At 34.1% G+C, this 20,275-nt stretch overlaps 1 protein-coding gene and 1 pseudogene across 1 annotated transcript; both read right to left on the minus strand.

The window, feature by feature from the left end:
* Positions 1-1,372: 1,372 nt before the first annotated feature.
* LOC149795740 (uncharacterized) lies at positions 1,373-5,623 on the minus strand. The gene is made up of 3 exons (XM_089963840.1): positions 5,551-5,623; positions 5,107-5,235; positions 1,373-3,957 (listed from the first exon to the last, which is right to left on the minus strand). Exons 1-3 carry the CDS (start codon positions 5,621-5,623, stop codon positions 2,462-2,464), a joined length of 1,698 nt encoding a protein of 565 aa, XP_089819966.1. The 3' UTR covers positions 1,373-2,461.
* Positions 5,624-15,059: 9,436 nt separating this feature from the next.
* On the minus strand, positions 15,060-19,502 carry LOC149795741 (latrophilin receptor-like protein A; annotated as a pseudogene).
* Between the last annotated feature and the right edge of the window lie 773 nt (positions 19,503-20,275).

The raw sequence follows: 20,275 nt of genomic DNA on the forward strand, positions 1-20,275 counted from the left end.
TACAGCATAACACAGTTTTGAGTGGATGATTAAATAATACATTAACTCGAAATATTAATCTGCACTAATTGCTCTACTGAACACAGTTAATGTTAACGTGATTGAATATTAAACCGTCTTGTGGACTCACTGGCTATGAACTGAGTAATCGATTGCACGTGACCTTCAGACGGTTGGGAATGTTAAAATTGTCGATATGTACAAATTTGACTGATAGGTGGGTGGTGTTAAATATGCATCAGTTTGAAGCGGAGAAGAACAAAATGCTTATAGAATACCTGGGTAAAGGAAAATGAAAATGGAAAACAGAATTCAGCGAAGAGCATCTACAGTCAAATCTGCTTTTGTCAGGTTCCTTTCTGTTATTGGTTGCGATTTTAATTGCTCAATGCAGCTGAGAAATCTAGAAATTTGCAATGCTACTTAATCATTTGTTCGTTATGAATGCCACGCGCCATGCACGCAATCCTGGAAATGTCACTCGAAAGGGATGATACAGCAATTTAATGTCTACAAAATGTTGTATATTAAAACATGACAAAAGCGTATTATTTGAAGAAAGCGATTTCGAATATATATATATATATATATATATATATATATATATATATATATATATATATATATATATATATATATATCATTGTCACCCGTTAACAATATATACACACATCTAGCTCCTGAATTTATACAGGAATCAGACAATTTTATGTCATAATAAGTCTTAATAATATACAAGACGCTCACATAAATTTTCATGGACTTATTAAAATCATGATTCTTTCATTCAATCGTATTGGTGTCGTTTATTGTTCTAGGATATACCTGTTTTCATTTCTATGAAGGTTCCAAAATGTAATCCCCTAGGTAATTTACTTGTTGTATAATTGTTAAATATTAAGCAAATTCCAAAGAAAGTTCATTTAAAGAATGTTGTCTTCAATGGCGGTTATAGGACGACAAGGAATACATTTAAAGTAGTACAGTATTATATAAACTGGAAGAATGGACAGCAAATTATTCCCTCACATTGAAGTGAGTAGTGTTTTTTTTTTATTAGGAACAAATCTAGAATTCTAGGAGAATTTACAAAATATAAAGTGACAAGTTCAAGAAAAACAATAAACATAAAGGCAAAACAGCAACTTATTATATAGTACCATTAAAGCATTTTTGATGTGATCAGTCAAATTTTAAATTTATATATGAAACAAAGTAATATTTGCACAGCTCTAGACCAAAATTAATACACCCCTCGAAAAAATGCTTTTAAATCTGCTGAAGTACATACACTAATAACGTCTCTTGACAAGTCAAGACGACATTTAAACTATTTTATTTCTCTTAATTATATAATATCGTGCCTACAAATGTAACGATAATCCGACAATGGCGAGAAATACGACATTGTCCTAAAACACATCAATATACTATGGCAAGGTATTGTTCTAACGATTACACTGAGTTTCAAAGAAGGAACAGGTCCAGATTGTTTATAAAAGATTATGGAACTCAGATCTTCAAAAATGAATGATACGGAAGCAAGGAAGCACTAGTAGAAATTTTATATCTTGGTTATGAGGATATGATTTACACTTCTTTACACTAGACAAAGATTATAATTTTGAAATTGCTTTTTCAGACATTATTACAGAAAGACCAAGTCAAGATCTAATATTTTGTTGCAACAATTAAATTGATAAATAAAATACAAATTGTACTTATTAAAAGTTACATATTGTTCTATAATGTTTTTTAATTAATAAAACATCATGCTCTTGCTAGAGTTATCATTAACACTGCTGTTGCAATTGCAGTAGTGTAAACTTTGATATGAATCATACTATTGATTTCTTGTCAAGAAATATCTGTGAATGAAATTACATATCCTTTATTTCCATTTGTTTCTCCTCGCTAATAATTATATTGATACATTCTCTACAACAACGTTAATTGAAAATTTTGTTCTGCATCAAAAGTCACTTCACATCTACTACATTCAATGCATTTTAATGCCTTTTGCTTGAGTTGGCAGTCGATCTTTAAAAATATTGATTTAATAATCTATATATATGAGATTGCTAATTAGTAAAATCACATTATCGGCACCATGTAAAGTAAAAATAATTAGAAACAAATGCTTTTCAACCCTTAGTAAGACCGACAAAATGAAATCGTATATGTAACTGTGACCCGAATTTTAACAAGAAAGAGCATATAAAGATAAGAGAATCTCAGAGAAACGCGGCACTTAGAGCTTTGAATTATTATGTACATCACTCAAGTGTGACCGCGATGCCAGAGAGGATCAGTAGGCGAAAAATCGAATTTCTCGTTCATTTAGACTGACTTTTAATTTAATTTTCTTTTACTTTCTAACAATATCAGAGGTGTAAATTGTTCGTAGTCCCCGTTCGGGATAAAGCATAATATGTAAATAGATAGTCAGACTGAAATACTTTCAAAAGGTGGCACTATTTTTAGTGTAATGTGTCGTTCGGTTTGAACTACTGGGAATGCTAGCAGATGTGGCTGACCATGTTCCTTGTACAAGGCGGAGAACACGCCTGTTTATTACGAAGGACATCATAATAAAGACACCAAGAGATGCATTCAGTACAATGAAAACGAAAGAAAGAGCAATTTCGTGTGTCCATTGATACAGAAATCCAAAAATCCAAGTTATGCCCGTGAGAGAGGAGAGCTTAGCGAAAATGACAACATTGTTTCGATCGTGTTTGACATTTTTCTCTACATTAGGTAATGAACGGACCTTATATACTACTACAAGGAACATGAAAAGGTTAGACAGAACAACAAAACCAACAGGCAGAGCAAACGTATAACCAACCATCGTTGCACTGGAGATATAACAGATTCCCGATCCGTATCCAATTTCTGTCATGCCTGACTCGGCCAAACCTTTTATGACATTGACCAAAACAAGAAAAACTGAGAATGTAATGACTGCTAACGTGTACTTAAAAAATGTCTTTGAGGATGATAACTTGGAGTTTGGTTTGTTCAATCTAACAAAGACCTTGAACATGTGATAAGTGCATATGTTCAACCATAATACAGCTGAAAGCCAAAAGAAGTGAAGCAGAATCCCAACAAGTTTACAAGCCCATCCTGAAAAGGTGCCAGAAACTACGAATATAACATATAGTATTTGTGCACAAATCAAGTTCACAATTAGAAACATATTATTTTTACCTGGAACTGTCTGTAATATAGGAAAGCGCAAGTAAATAATAAACGTAATAACAAGACATAGTAAGGACGTTCCTGTGCAAGTAACTGATACAACGGTTTCTACACTAATTTGCTTTTTGCCAGCTGACGACTTTTCATTAAAAGATGCAATATATTTTTCACTGCAAATGCGTATTCTATATTTACTGTCGCTTGTCGTGACGAAATCAGTCATGTTCAGGTAGAGATTCAGTCTCGGCAATACGACACCGTGTTGTATAATAGACCATTCATATTCTTCTTTGTTAATTTCGATTAACGTGCAAGGCAAAATGTCAAAAGGTAGCTTAATCAAACTTTCGACGGCTGAACAATACCAACCGTTGTTCGATTCTAGATGTGGTATGACAGTTTTGTTATCTCCTTCACTTGGGTATGCAAACAGAAGTAGCTGAGATAATGGTAACGACGTGTGATCATCTATCGCACGGAAAACGTAACCAGAGCGACCGTCACAGATCATAGATGCTTCATCATCGATGTATGGTAACTGCGGACGAATTGTGTACACCGTGGACTTGTTTATCACCAGTCTTTCGGCAACATTTGTGATATTTTGTACAAATGCATATATTTTTTCATACGAATAAAAACCGTTGATTTGAAATATCCATTTTGACGCAATATACTCAATATTGGACAAATTTACAGAATACGCTGCAGCACTTAGGTCGTCCAATAGGAAGTCGTTGAAATTATAGTCTGTCTAGTATATTACTTCTTTGCAACATACACTCGCTGAGGGTATGCTCCGTTGCAAAGCTACAAAAAACCATGCAGTCATTTCATCAATAAGTTCATTGGCGTGATATACAGGACATTGTTCGTCAATATCGAACCCAAGGACTAGTTCAAATTTAGCATCTTTCACTTCACGGAACAAGTGTACACATTCATTGTTGATCAGACTCCTTGTTGAAGAACAATACAGGCTGCGACACTCTTTCTGAAATGAAAACGGTCATTAAAACTCTTTTTAATAATGGTTTTGCCCAGTCCAAAGCCACACAAATGTAATTTAATAATGCCGTTCCTGCGTTTTTGCACGTCATAGTGGATATTAAGATATACTTCTGATGTTAGATTCCGTATATGCGTGCAGTAGGTAATAACCATCAGAATATATATCGTCTAGAGCAGATAAGTGACATTGCAGGGTTTATTATCTGTAGCATCTAATCAAACCAACTCAAGTAACAGAAACGGAAAAGTAAACAATACTTCCAAAACGGATTTTTCTGATATAGTAACTTTTTACTTTAAAATTGTAAAACATTAAGGAAGGCAATGACAATTATACTTTTTGCTCATTATAAACTAACCTCGAACGTTTTTTGGTTAACAATCTGTGAATGTTAATATATGTTACCTTGTATGGATCCAGTATTCTGTCTGCTCCACAGGACATTGATATTTCTGGCTGCTTTACCTCATTCACAAAATTTAAAATGGCCGAAAAGGATATCTCACTGGTATCCAATGATGGTTCTTTCGGAGTACATATAGAATTTGCTGGGTTGCGATCTACATACTCATTACATAGCATGCAATAAATATTTGCATATAGTCCGTTAATGTTTTCATATATAGACCCTATGTTCATAATACAAGCTGTTTCAACAATGTCACTATTTCCTTGCCATTTGCCAGTCAGGTTGCATTTTGTAACCATAGGTGTACAAACAGCTGTATTATGACCAACATCATCCTCTGGCTTGTAAAGAAGATTACATTGATTATCGCCTATAAATTGCATTACTGTATTCATGTTTTGTGCTTCTGGACTAACATCTACAGTGCATTGCAAGACCATGCTCCAATATGTGAGGCTGCGTGCCAAAATTTTGTTGCAAGCAGCACAGTGTCTATTTTTGTAGTTTATCCGTTTAGAGTTGTCTGTCACAGGAATGATGTCTAAAAACTCTTCTAGAATTGCCGGACGCTTTGGCCGAACACATGCATCTATTTCAAGTTCTTTTGCTGAGAAAGGACATTCAGATATAAAAAAGTAATATCTATCTCCTGGAAGAGAAAGCTGCGAATCTTCAACGAATGCTGCATGTTGGCAATGACCTTGATAGTTATCTCTTCGGATGTTGTCAAAGTATTTACCACTTTGATAGTCAGGACAACAGTTGCCAGTGATTTCGCAACCAGAATCGCAGCTGCACGGAACACAGCACTCTTTCATAATTATTTTAGATCTAGAACCAACAGAAAAGCTACATAAACTAGTAAATGGACAATACTGTATGTGCAGTCTTGTGGCTTCTCTTGCAAACGAATCTGGGATACTTTCCAAAAAGGATTTAACGTCATCTCGAGATAAAAGATTTTCAATTTCATCGTCAGGGATGAAGTTATCCATCGGCAATACGATCGCTTCGTTGTTCTGGATATCAACATTTCCAGACGGGAAATGGTCATGTGTATCATTGAAGTCTGGAATATATTCGTTTGTAAAATTGTTCGTAAAACTTTGGTTCAGAGTGTTTCTTAGCAAGACCATAACTAATACCGTAAAATACGTCCTACAGCAAGCTCTTGATGACATGCTAATTGATTAGAGTGATCCTTATTTACTCCTTTGAAAATTTCTGCCTTTGGTTATTTGTTGTTGGTTTTTTTTTTGCAGATAAAGCATTGCCGTCCAAATTTCTACTCCATGCATTTAAAATCTGCAATTGAAAGATGAATTTGAGTAGAATATAACAAGCGATTTACCTTTTAATGTCCTAGATGCAACTACGGGTACCAGCATTTAGCATTCATCACGAACATAATTCAGTCTTTAAGATGAAGTTAAATATACACCATCGTACCAGCTACCATACCATTGTTGTATTGTATCAATATTTTTAAGATTGTCTGTTCTTGGACGACATATGTCGCCCAATGATACCTTTATATGCGATTGCTGATTTGAATTGTAATCGTCCGAACCACTAACAATTTGTCATGCAATTATGAAAGTCACAATTACAAGAAATTATATTTTAATAAATTCAAGATACAAAATGTACTTGACTCATTGTTGTTTAAATTAATACATAACTTACCTCACTATCTTCAAAATCATATCCCAAGTAATGAACTGACGTATCAAGAACCAAAATCCTTGTCTGCAAATATCGTCGCTTGCTTTTATAAAATGTGAAGTGTTTATGGTCACGTATATTATAGAGGTCCGAAGCATTTTCATAATTTTGTAGTCCCAGGATAGTAATATGATGAGGCATAAAAAGTGGCAATATATTACCATTAACTTTACCGTGGTATCGATATGAGACACTTATTAAAAGAAGAGTATAATAGAAAAATGGAATCTCGTTTATTTGTATTATCGTTCGTTTGGCAAACTAAACATTAAATCAATATTGCAACTTGAGTAGGAAAGATTTTAAACGATTCCGCTGCAAACAGAACTTTGATAATGTATATTGTTTCACTCCCTCATTCATGACAAATTTTACCGCAATGGTTTTTGTTCTCTACATTATGTGTTAGGTGAAAGAACAAGACAAGTTGGAAAATTTGTAACTTCATTCTGTTGCCATTCTTGATCAAAACAGATTATATGAACAAACAGACACTTTATTTCATAGTACAGGACACCGCTTCAACAAATTGCAAGGATCAGATAATTAATGAAACCTGTAAATAAGACTTCTGTTTTCAGGTGCCCTTAACTTAAAGATAAAATTGTAAATTGAAATACAAAGGGGTTTGCATGTGTTTTATAAGTGCGAAATATGCACACACGTAATTTTCTCATGAACATGCACTTTTTATAATCGTGTTTGTCTGCCATATGAGATGTTGCGTCATGACGTGGTATGAAATGGATGGATGGAATAAAGATTAGATGGATTGATGGATATATCGTGTGGTATGGGGTAAGATAAAATCCAATTACATTTTCTCACGTCATAAACAAACGTCTCTGAAAAATACGAAAATTGCCTCAGAGTGGATGGTTAGAACAAGTTTGTTTCTACAATGATCTGGTGTGGTAAAGATGGATGGTTGTATCATAGATGTAACCTCTTATGCCAGGCTTGTTAGCACGTTAACATTCCTCCTACTGAAAGCATTTTATGATGAGTAAGAGGGATATGATTTATGGAATGAAAAGAAATATCTTGTATTATTTTTCTAATTACTATTATATATTCAGTAAATTGATACATACACTATTAATGTGCTTAGTGGCCATGGATGCCTCTTCCAGTACAGCTTAAAATAGGAAACAATCCTCTGGTTATAAAGGTATATTTCGAAGTCCAAAAGGGAAATCTAACTCACTTATATTTATTGAACTTCACTTGTATATTAATGCCATTGTTATTATAGCCTAAACCTAAAATAGAAGAAACGAAGGATATGCATAATGCACATGGAACACATTTACGAAAAAATGATTGAGATCAAGAAATGCCACGAGGCATCCAAAGTAATTTATGACTGCCTCCTCAAGACTGAAGGAATAGCTTTAAAAAACGGCTAACTTTCTCTTTTCCCGCAGAATTCAAGAAAAAGAACATATTAGAAAGAATAGTATGAAACGTTTCAGACATTTTAGCTGCACAGAGTAAATCAATTTTGCTAACAATGCTTGCTTTAGTTCGAAGAGCTGATGGTTGTATGTTCCTGCGGATTAAAACTTTGTATCAAACGAGCTGAACTCTAGCATTGATCATTGGTCAATTGGTTTATCAGCTAGTATTTTCGCATGGAAATCATGATGCAATGGTCAATTATAAATTAACTATTTACGTTGGTACTTTTTCATATTACGAACCTCCACGTCAAAGCTATTTACAGATTGTAGACGACTTCTTGTGCATTTTAGATAAGTCAAATCATTAATGACAGAATTACTATGTTGGACACGATATTATCCAAACTGTATACATGGTTAATGTACCACGCCCTGTGTAATATTTCTCGTTGTCAATAATTTTGAGATTAAATGAGGATTAAGTGACTAACTAATAAAACTCAAGTGAGGATCAAGTGTCTAAAAAAACTCAAGTGAGGATCAAGTGTTTTAATAAAACTCAAGTGAGGATCAAGTGTCTAATAAAACTCAAGTGATGATCAAGTGTCTAATAAAACTCAAGTGAGGATCAAGTGTCTAATAAAACTCAACAATATCGTATCACACTGGATATGCTTTTGTGCAAAATGAACTTGAAATATTTCTTCTCGTCACGTGTTCGCATACTTAATAACGCATATAATGGAATTTTCCCATGACTCAAGATTTAGTCGTTTAAAAGAAAGCTGATTGTGACGTAACATTTAAAAGCTTTCAAACACCGTTTTTCATAAAAAGGCATCGGTAAGCCCTGTGAATGTGACTTAATTTGTTCTGAAGAATGCAGGTTGATTGTTTCGTTACTGATATAGGTCAACTAATCTGTTCCCCATGATATTGTCCTCATAATAAACGATACCAGACGCGTATGCATGCGAATACACGATTTGCAATCACTAAAAGCCATTATGATAGGAGCATGCAAGAGGACAAAGTCATGGAGGGTAGGGTAGAATGCTGAAACCTATATCACTTATCGTCTGAACCGCTAGTTAACACTGTACCCTGTATACACGTCCTTCTGACTTTGAAGTGACAACTACAATGCACAGTGATTGCGTTTGGTATTTAGTTAAATTTTATTTTAAATGGAAACTACTTCACTTTTACTATCATTAAATTTACTATTCCCGGTTCAGTATCATCGATTCTCGGAGTCGTTGGCGGTTTTTCGTATCCGCGAACACCGTCTTAAACTCAACCAAGTTAACTATTCTATCCTCAATAGGCACAAAATATACTTTATTAATCGTAATGAGACTACTTTTCATGAGACTTTCTGATCATGATTGTATATGGCGAGTCTGATAATCGTTGTGACAATGTCTACATTGTCAAATATAGCTTCGATTTCCTTTCCGCCAATGGAATATTTTCCACTGTTGAGCAACGCGTGCTAACAAATCCATCTGTGGTACTGATATCATAATCTGTACCGGGTACGTCATCTTCTATAAGTATTTCATCCAATTCCAAGAAAGCACTACATGGAGAAAACCCAGTCGCGTCTTAACTTGTAATTCCATTCCTGGTTGATTAGGAACATTGTCGCTGTCGATCGTAGTTCATTGGGATTCTTTGGTAATTGACTTAAGATCAGTTGAACCGCTTGTAATCCTACAATTTTCAAGTGATCCACAGCAACGTTGATGATGCTATCAACACCTCTGATAGCAGTTTATTTAACGATTTGGTCCAGCGCTCAAGGACAAGTCCACGAACACTTTAGTGCATCTTTAAACAATCCAGGAACAACAGGACCAAAACCACTTTCTCGCGTTAACAACACGCAGTGGCATTGCACTTCCACGTACGACAATAATTATGTTAAAATATCAGGTCGATCTCTAACGTAATGTCAACGTATCACCGCGGATTTTTTTCTGCGCACGCCCTGTTACACAACGGAAAAACGAATATGTGCCAACTGAGCTTTAGAACATAGATGATATACAGGCGATTCGGGAGTGGTTCCACTCATTGATGGTATCACATCTTACATTAATTTGAATCATTGAGGTAATTCTGACTATATCAGGTGCGATGTCATATCTCATACATAAAATGTATTTGTCCTCGGGAATGTATTTAGGCTAACCAAGACTTCTTATTCACGACCGTATAATATTGACCTTTATAGGCACATATTTGAATGAAATGACTGTGGGCTCGTGTTCACGTACAATAGTTTTATCGTCTTTGCCGGTGATAACATTAATACGAGTTTTTCTCGAATCTTTTCATTGATCGATTCTTTGTCGCACTCGTCCACGGGAGATTCACTATTTGTTCCAGTTGGTGCCACTGGATGTAGAAAAGACAACTGAGTTATGGGGTACATTACGAGCGGCATGTTTACGATTTTGAACGATAACTAACGACCAAGTTGATTAAAAAGTTGTATTTTTACTTCACGGGTGGTGGTTGATTTTAAAGCTTCTCTGCTGCCTCTATGTCGTCTTATCACGTACACGGCTGAATTTTGCAATTTCTCCAATTGTTTCATTGACTTCCAATATCATTTCCTTCTAAATTCGACAGATCTTGTAATATCTACCTGTCCAGAGTAGATGACTTTACTACCAATATTTTGGGGGAACAGCGGGGAGTCTCTCCTTTAGAGAGATTCTTTCTTTCATGTGACGTTATGAAAATGTATAATAATGTTATATAAAACAATATTACCTTAAACTATGATCGAACACTGTTTTAAACACTGGCTTTGTAGAAAATACGATTCTAATTGTGGAGAAACATTTCAAAACTATTGATCGAAAATAGGCAACGAAATAATAATAGACATATGTCAAAACTATCTAGACAAGATGTTTAAAATGGTGTAAGTCTCGCAAATTTAACCGTGCATGATGTGAAATAGAAATGATTGCGTCAAAGGCATTAATGTACTATTTGATCAGGTTATTTATTTTTTGTTCATTGTTGCAGTGCTAAGTTACAATGGTACCAATCAGTGCTGCTAATACTGATTTGTTAGATAGCTGGAACAAATAACGGGCACTACTGTCATGCCTCATTTATCTTGAATGCCGAAATACAGCATTGTATAGATCATCGATTTCTGGATATATTGAAAAGTACACAAACATTAATTTATAATCACTCTGAAAAAAAAGTAAAATGTAATTAGTCAGTTCTGTTTTTGATAATGGATCATCAACTATTGTATTTTTTAAGTTTGCATTAGAAATTACACGTGTATATATTTGTAATGCGTTGCAATCTATCATGTAGAACATGTAACCATTGGTGTCTACAGTAAAAGAGGGATGCTAACGAGACAGGTGACCAAATAAAAATTTCAAATCATGAGTTTCTATAGAAAACTAACTTTTCGTATGATGACCGAGCATGCATAATAGCTCCAAAGAAGTTTTCTTCTTGTCAGTACATACATACATACACACAAACACACATACATACTTGTACACACACACACACACATTACATACATACATACATACATACATACATCCATCCATCCATCCATCCATCCATTCATACATGCATGCATACATACATACATACATACATACATACATACATACATACATACATACTTACATACATATTCGGACAGCTATCCAGTCAGGCAGACATAACTACAAACGACCACTCCCGCATATTCATCTTTCTATTTAATCATACATAAGTATTAAAAGAGAAATATTTTCAACCTGACTTCATTAATTATTTAGCACATGGATAATACGATTTGTAAGTTACTTGTTTACTAAAAAGTGTTTCTCATGAAAAATGTGGATGAAATAAAATAAGATTACTACCACGACAAACTGGTAATAATAATAATAATACGAAGAAGAAGAAGAAGAAGAAGAAGAAGAAGAAGAAGAAAATGAAATAGGAAAATTGAAGTGTAAAAGTAATAATATTAAAATATATGCTTCACTTTTTTTTCCATGCTTATGCACTAATGATTTCCTTTTCACCAGCAAACAATGCAAACAAATTTCCTTGAAACATTTTGTTTGATTCCCAACTGAAGCAAAACGAAATTAATAGGTCGACGTTTCGCAATATAGTGTAATAGTCTATTGAAAACAGTTAGCCTTATATATAATAGTATATAAAAATGCCGTACATATCGATCCTTTCCATCATTGCTAACTTTATTTGGACACTTTTAGAATTTTAAATTGAGGTGTTATACGTCCTATCCTGTTTTCATTTATATGAATGGCTAACCATAAGTGCAAAACACTGAATCTTATATGTTTGTCCATTACATAAACATTTAGCCAGAGTTTATTTTACACAATGCCGTGGATCTTGGTATGCTTACTGAGAAGTCTATGCAATAACTTACTATATATCATCCATATAAATGAAAACTACATTCCATGCTACGGAGAAAATCCGGCAGCATGATGTATTATTATTATTAGATGATGACGAGTCTCATATGTACATAGAACCATTGGGATAAAGAAACGACTTGGAATTGTTGACAACGAACTCGTAATAAAAGCCAATATGAGAGAGAGATCGAGTGGGGAAATCAAGCAAAATAATGGCAACAGTTTCGATATTAAATCTCTTGAAGATGAAAGCAGAAGACTTTGTGGTGATGTAGCAGATAGTTTGTGTACTCTATAAAAACCGAATAACAGGTGATTTTCTTCAGTTCAACACTTCAGCCAGTAGTGGCCATCCGTTGAAATTAACCAAAGACCAATTCTTATATATGTTTTGAGCAGGAATAAAGAATAGATTTTATAAGAATAGGTCCAGGTTGTCAGACCTATATATATAGATCTTACGCTGTATCAAATTAGTTAGTTCGCCCTTCTCGGAACAAAGCACCAATTTGGTTTTCTGGTTAATACATATCCACTTTTTATTCACACATTCTTTTTAAATTTTGTCATGTATACTTTTAGAAACGTGCATTCGGCATGTAGCGTTTTATGAAAGAGATTGTATAATCCGTTGAAAAATCCCCGATTTACGTAGCCGGGATTAGGTCTAGATCTATACTTTGTAGTTCGGTCATCGGTCAGTCTGCATTGCAGATATTGTTATTTCCTCTTTATCTTTGAAGTGTTAAAAATGTTGTATGGGATATATGAATGGATTTAAACATTAGTTATAGGCTAAGGGATTATTGTTCTTTCCACTCAGATAGTGTTTAACCAGTAAGTGGCAATTGTTATTACACCCTACTTACTGAATACACTCTACTGCCAATCGAAATTTTGGGCAAAAGACACAGACTAACAACAATTAAATACATTCAATTTCAAGAAGAAAACTAATTAATTTGCAATATTTTCAATTGCTTTATTTTTATGTTTCTTTGAATAAAAGAAATTATTTTAATGCATTGAAATTAAAGGTGGTAATTTAGGCATATAGTCTGACGAAGACGAAAATTTGATCTCTTTCTTACTTGTTCGCTAGAGTTTTAATATCCATTTGGATACTTGTAACAAGAACATTCTAAACAATAGTGTTGCCTTTATTCTCTATATTTTGTAATTGAACAACCGCAGGAAATTTAAATGTTAGCAAACTATACTTTCGGAGTTTATCCCAGCGATGAAAATGCCAAAGTAGCATTCCTCAGATTTACCAAACAATTTGATTCCTCAGTAATATTAACAGAGAAAATGAATGTTCCTCCACCAAAACTTGTGCCTTAAAAATATTAAAAAATATTTCGTACACAATATATTTGAATATATAGCTGACACGGAGGTTGGGTGAATTTGGAATTTCGGATGATTTACGTTCTAAAATGTCTAATCTCTATGTCACCATTGCTGTATATATAGAAACGAGAACAACGGGTTCAGACTCTTTTGTTCTTCCGACCTTTGTTTTTTAAATCGTTGCGCCTCGAGGTCAACACTTTGTGGCAATGAGCAAACTCACCTGAAGTTTAAAGCTGTAGTTACTGTCCCCTAATTACATGTTACCTTGACATGACTCCTTTAGACTTTCTTAATAAATCTGGAGTTTCCGAACTGTCTGTCTATCTGTCTGTCTGTTTATGTGTATGTCTGTCTCTGAGTTATGCTTGGTGTTGTCACTTTGCACAACTCTTAGTCAAACATTCTGTCCAAAATTTTTGTTGTCAGCCTTAACTAATACTATTTCTTGGCTATGGATATCCTGAAAAAGTAACAATTTTCTGTTCGCTACTTACGGTGCTCCCTTATTATCCCCTGTGGGAAATACAGTTTCACCCAATATGACGGTATTTCTTAATAACGCAAAACGTGTGTTGACATTTGTTAGTAATTTTAAAATTTATTGCAATAAATCGTTTTCCATCTTTGATTAGCAAACTAATTTGTAATATTTTAAAATATAAAAGTAATTACAGACAGGGTTTGAGATTCGGTGATGTCTAAGGTTTTAAACTATGTAACAAGGCATGGCAAAACCGAACAATAATTCAAATTTACAAAGTGAGACGACTAAAAATAGTTTAAATGAATTCCTAGAATGACCTTAATTGTACGATCAATTTAACACAAATCCAGTGACTGTCCAAATGTATTGTGAATGAAGGTTCTAATGAGTGCATGCGCTAACGTAAAAGCAAAACTGAATAATCACAGTTCTAAATCTAAATGTTTTTGCTTAAAGATAATTCCGTGAAAGTAAAATATAACTGAAGAGCTTGATATTTTCACATAATCTGAACAAATGTTTTAAATATTTAAGTTCTTGAATAAATAATCAAATATGTATTGACTGTTTGAATTAAATGTTTTCCACTATGTTATTCCAACGATCAGTAGTTTTAATAAATATATATTTCCTCTCTCCAAATCATTTTGATCTGAATAACTAAAAGATTCTCGAAGGATTTAATTAACATTAATTTAATATAACTCAGCATGTATGGTTTGAGCTTCTCAAATCATTTGATCCAATCGGCAATTGCATCGTGCACGATACCTTTAAATCACTCCTACCATCATGTTATTCTTTTGTGGCCTCTATTCAAGCTAAATGGGTGTTGTACTTGATCCATTTAGTTGTTGACTTGAACCGGTTTTTCTGCCTTGATTTATAAATGAAATTCTACACGTATTTTATATGTACTTAGTAAAGTACCGAATAGCTACCGAATTTAAAGAATTAAAAAAAAAACATCATAAACCCAAATGATTGAAATAAAACTTTATTATTAATGTAATAAGTTGATGCGTATATTCGTAGCACCTTCAATAAATCTTTCTTCAATGTAAGGGCAAACATATATGTAATTAATATTGCAAAAAATGCAGTAATGTGCATATGCAGACAAATGTTCTTTTTCTTTGATGTATCAGACATTGATATTATCTAATTGTACAATCAGGCTCCAAAGTAACAATCTTTGATTCTTAGTCTTCAGTTCATTAATGAAAGTGAGGGTTGTTTGATAGATAATGACAACAATCATAGAAAGAGTTGCATTAAGATACACCTTAAAGTTTTGCAAGGCCATCTTCAAAGCCAAATACTCCTTCTCTCTAGTGGTATAATTTATATGGTGATTATTCAATTTTTTTGACAAATACCAAACTGGAGGATCTACACCATCACTGTCTTCTCGTAACAGTACTCCACCATCCCCTACGCCACTTGAATCTAAAGACATTTTGAATGGTTTCGTGAAACCTTCCTGCTTAACAATGCAAAAACAACAAGTTCCTTTTGGCGTTCACACGAGATTAAACGGACTGCTTAACATCACTCTACTTTTATTCGATTATACATGAAAAGTTTCTTTTCTGTCTTTAATTTTGTGTATATTTCTGTTTGCATTTCGATGAGCATGTCGAAATTTAATCCCCAAGGAAACCCGCAGTTACTTTTGTGTATAACTAATGCCCAACATCAACAGTAGTCGTATTTCATTTTGACTTGAAATCGGAAGATTGTATTCTGTTCCGTTTTTAAGACGAGAATTAATACTTGGAAAATAGATTTGCATGTACATAAGGTAAACAACTGCACTGCAATCTATGTTTAAAGTTAGAAGTGTCTTTAATTTACAATCAATCAGTAAGATAATCTAAAATGGCGAGAAATCAAGAAATGTCATAAAAAGCATCAAACTACCGTAAAGTGTTGTGTTTTAGAGAGATTGAGTTTGCCACTGTGATAGTAAAAAGACCAAACCAAACAATGAGAAGATGTTTGACAATTTTAAGAATTGAAAGCAAGAAACTCACAAGGCATATATGTACATTGTAAAAAAAAGACAAAACAACATGGTTGTATAGAGAGAATATTGACAAAGCTACTATTGCTTTAATATATTAACAAGGCTGACCATAATATCACCCTTATAAACATCTTATTGTACCCAATATTCAGACCTCAACCAATGAGTTTACCAATATAGAAGTAAAACAAAAATTCCCAACCCAATGAGAATATTAGTTCTAAAACAAAATAAATGATAAAATGGCCCCCAATTTTTCTTGGTATATTTGAAAACCTGCTTCTGTAAAGACCTTTAACCAATGACAGTGAATTCTCTCACATGTTCAGAAATTGGCGTCAAAACAATCACATCTCTACCCTATTTCGCAAGTCATGGTAAAGATTGTAACTTAATATCGTGTAAGATACCAAAATGATATTGGAATATATATGACTTTTCAACTTTGTTTCTGCAACATAAAAAACTTGCGCAATACATCTTGTCCTTTTCGTTTGAGAACTTGTAACGCCAAATGCTAAATGAATGCAAACAGACTATACGCCCCTTCATTTCTTAATCGTCTATGCCAGCGCAAACATAACACTGTATTCATTTCTCCCCTTTAATATGTCAGACACAGCAGTATCAATACAAGCGTTTCTCAATGGTAGATTGCAACAGGTTTCTCTGGAAGTTCAGGTCTTGTCTTTGATCAGTTGGGATCACAAAGTAACAATCATTGTCCGTTACTATAATTGGTCTAATAGTATAACTTTTCAAATCAGCCTTTTAGTAAATGACACTGCTTCATATTTAATTATAATTAATACATCAGATGGTTAGACATCTTAAAAAGATTAAGATTAAGAGAGGCACCAGGTTTGGACAAATGAGCGGCGGGATATGGAATTTAATCAATGAAATATAAAGACCGGAAGGTTACAATAGCTACAAACCTTATACCACAAAATACATCATCGATTTACAAGGTTTTCAAATTGTCAGTCATGAAAACTCTATGTCTTAATATTTTTAAATGTCTTCTTGCTGAATCATTAGCAAATTATTCAAATCAAATAATCGGATCCATTAAAAAATAACACGGGTAAAATAACAAGTGCAGAAAAATTGATTTCGTGGTCTTAGTAGCACAAACACTAGAATATCGTTCAGTCATTTGTGATTTAAGTTTTAAAAAAAACCAGAGGATACAAAAGTGAGAGCAGTTTGTTTGACAAATGCGGCATTTAGATTTCCACATATCATTTGGAGTTCAAAATTATTATTCACATCAATTGCGTGTGTTAGAGATGCCGGATTGGATCCGCTGGCTAACTTAACCCCTAGTTCTGTTTAAAAAGATTGCATATATTCTTGTGGCAATATCAGTGGCGCACTACAACTACATCAACAGAGACTATGGCTATGAAACGATTCAACACTATTAAAGACATCAATATACACTAATCTTCCAAAATACATTATTTCATTGAATTTCAATTCCTGAACAGATTATAAAATCTCCAACCTGGTATTTTCCAGTAGTTCAATGGAGAATATTTACCAGATAAAACATTTGTTTTGTAACTGTTTTTGGTTCATGTTCATATAACGCATTGTTTTAATCATGTAGGTCGTTAAGACTAACATTGTAATACGTTTTAAAATAGCATTCACTTACAATGAGCCCGTTCGTTATCTATAATATCTTCTAACAAGCCCAGAAGTAAATGTTTCTCAAAAGGGATATAGCAAAAATACAAATATATAGACAAGCTGTTCTACTCTCAACAGGCACTACTTTTAGTGTAATGTATCGAACGTTTGGAACTAGTGGTAGAGCTAACAGAAGCGTCCGACGATTTTCTTTGGACAAGGCGGAGCACACGTCTGTTTATTACAAAGGACATCATGATAAAAACACCAAGAGACGCATTCAATACAATGAAAATGTAAGAAAGCGCAATTTCGTTAGTCCATTGATATAGAAATCCAAAGATCCAAGTTATTCCAGTGAGGGAGGAGAGCTTCGCGAAGATGACTACGTTATTTCTATCGTTTTTGACATTTTTGTCTACATTGGGTAATGAACGGACTTTATGAACTACTACTAGGAACATGAAAAGGTTAGACAGAACGACAAAACCAACAGGCAGAGCAAACGTATAACCCACCATGATTTCACTGGAGATATAACAGATTCCCAATCCGTAGCCAATCTGTACCATCCTGATTCGGCTAAGCCTTTAATAACATTGACTAAAACAAGCAAACATGAGATCGTAAAGACAGTGAACGTGTATTTTACAACAGTCTTTGACGATGATGCATTTAAGTTCGGTTTATTCAGTTTGACAAAGACCTTGAACATGTGAAACGTGCATATGTTCAACCAAAATACAGCTGAAAGCCAAAAGAAGTGAAGCAGAATCCCTATAAGTTTACAAGCCCATCCTGAAAAGGCGTCAGCAGCTATGAATATAAGATATAGTATTTGTGCAAAAATCAAGTTAACAGTTAGGACCATGTTGTTCTTCCCGGGAACTGTCTGTAAAATAGGAAAGCACAAATAAATAATAAACGTAACAATAAGACATATTAATGATAAGCCTGTGCAAACAACTGATAGAGTTGGTTCTACACTAATTCGCCTCTTGCCAACTGATGATGTTTCATTAAGAGATGATATATAATTATCACTGCATATGCGTATATTATTTTTACTGTCATTTGTCGTGACAAATTCAGTCATGTTCAAGGAGAGATTGAGTGTCGGCAAGACCACGCCATACTCCTTGATCGAAAATTCATATTCTTCCTTCATAATATCGATTAACGTGCAGGGCAAAATATCGAAAGGTAGACTAATCAAAGCACCGACGGCTGGGCAATACCTATCATAGTTAGGTGCTACATGTCGTATGATAGTTTTATTGTCTTCTTTACTTGGGTATGCATATAGAAGTAACTCAGATAATGGTAACGACTTTCGATCATCTATCGCATCAGTGCGTCCATCTGAGAGACCATTACTAATGATAGGTATCAGAGCAAATGCATCCTCCTCGATGTATACTAACTTAGGATGAACCGTATATACTGTGTTCTTGTTTATCGTGAGTCTAATTTCAGCATTTGTGATGTTCTGAACAAACGCATACATTCTCTCATACGAATAATAGCCTCTGACTTGAAATATCCATCTTGACGCAATATACTCAATTGTTGACATATTTACATAATGCTCTGCCTCACTTTGGAATTCCGTTATGAAATCGCTGTAGTTATAGTCTGTCTTGTAAATTGATTCAGTGGAACATACACGTACTGACGGTATGCTTTGTTCCAAAACTTCAAAAAGCCATGTAGTTATCTTATCAATAATTCCTTTGACTTGATGTACATAACATGATTCCTCAATACTAAAACCAAGAACGAGTTTAAATTTAGCATCTTTTACCTCACGGAATAAGTGTACACATTGCTTGTTGATCAGACGTCTTGTGGAAGAACAGTACAGGTTACGACACTCTTTCTGAAAATAAAACGATAATAAATGTTATATGTGTTAATTATTTTTGTTCTGCTCAATGACTTGGCAATGCTATATACTAATGATGGTAATTGCGCGTATGTTTGTTTATGGTGGGTACTAAGGTCCACATCTTATGTAAGATGCCGTGTGTTCGTGCAATATGTAATAAATATCAGATTCTATTTGACGATACATGGGTTATTTGATGTAACAAGTAATCGAGTTACCGCAATCAGAGCAAACTTACAAGTGACCAAATTAAAGCAAAACGGATGTTGTTGTCACCATTCAAACTTTTTATCACCTTTAAATATTAAATGTTGGGGTTGCAATGACAGTGGTAATTTGGATTCATTATAAATTGATCTTTATTGTTAATAGTCTGAGACTGTGTGTTTGTGTGTGTGTTACCTCGTAGGGGTCCAGAATTTGTTCTCCTGAGCAGGACATTGATTTATCTGGTTCCTTTACATTATTCATGAAATTTAGAAGGGCAGAGAATGATTCCCCTCCGTCAAATTGTGGTGGACCTTTCCGAGCATTCTTCGGATTTACCGCATTATAATTTCCATAATCATTACAGAGCATGCAATAAACATTTGTATACAGTCGGTCAATACTTTGATATACAGACCCAATATTCAGAGCACATGCTTTTGTAATGATTTCGCTATTTCCTCGCCATTTGCCGGTCTGA

This window comes from Sinohyriopsis cumingii, chromosome 7 (assembly GCF_028554795.1).
Source record: "Sinohyriopsis cumingii isolate HCF-2022 chromosome 7, ASM2855479v2, whole genome shotgun sequence".
NCBI classification, from domain to species: Eukaryota; Metazoa; Mollusca; class Bivalvia; order Unionida; family Unionidae; genus Sinohyriopsis; species Sinohyriopsis cumingii.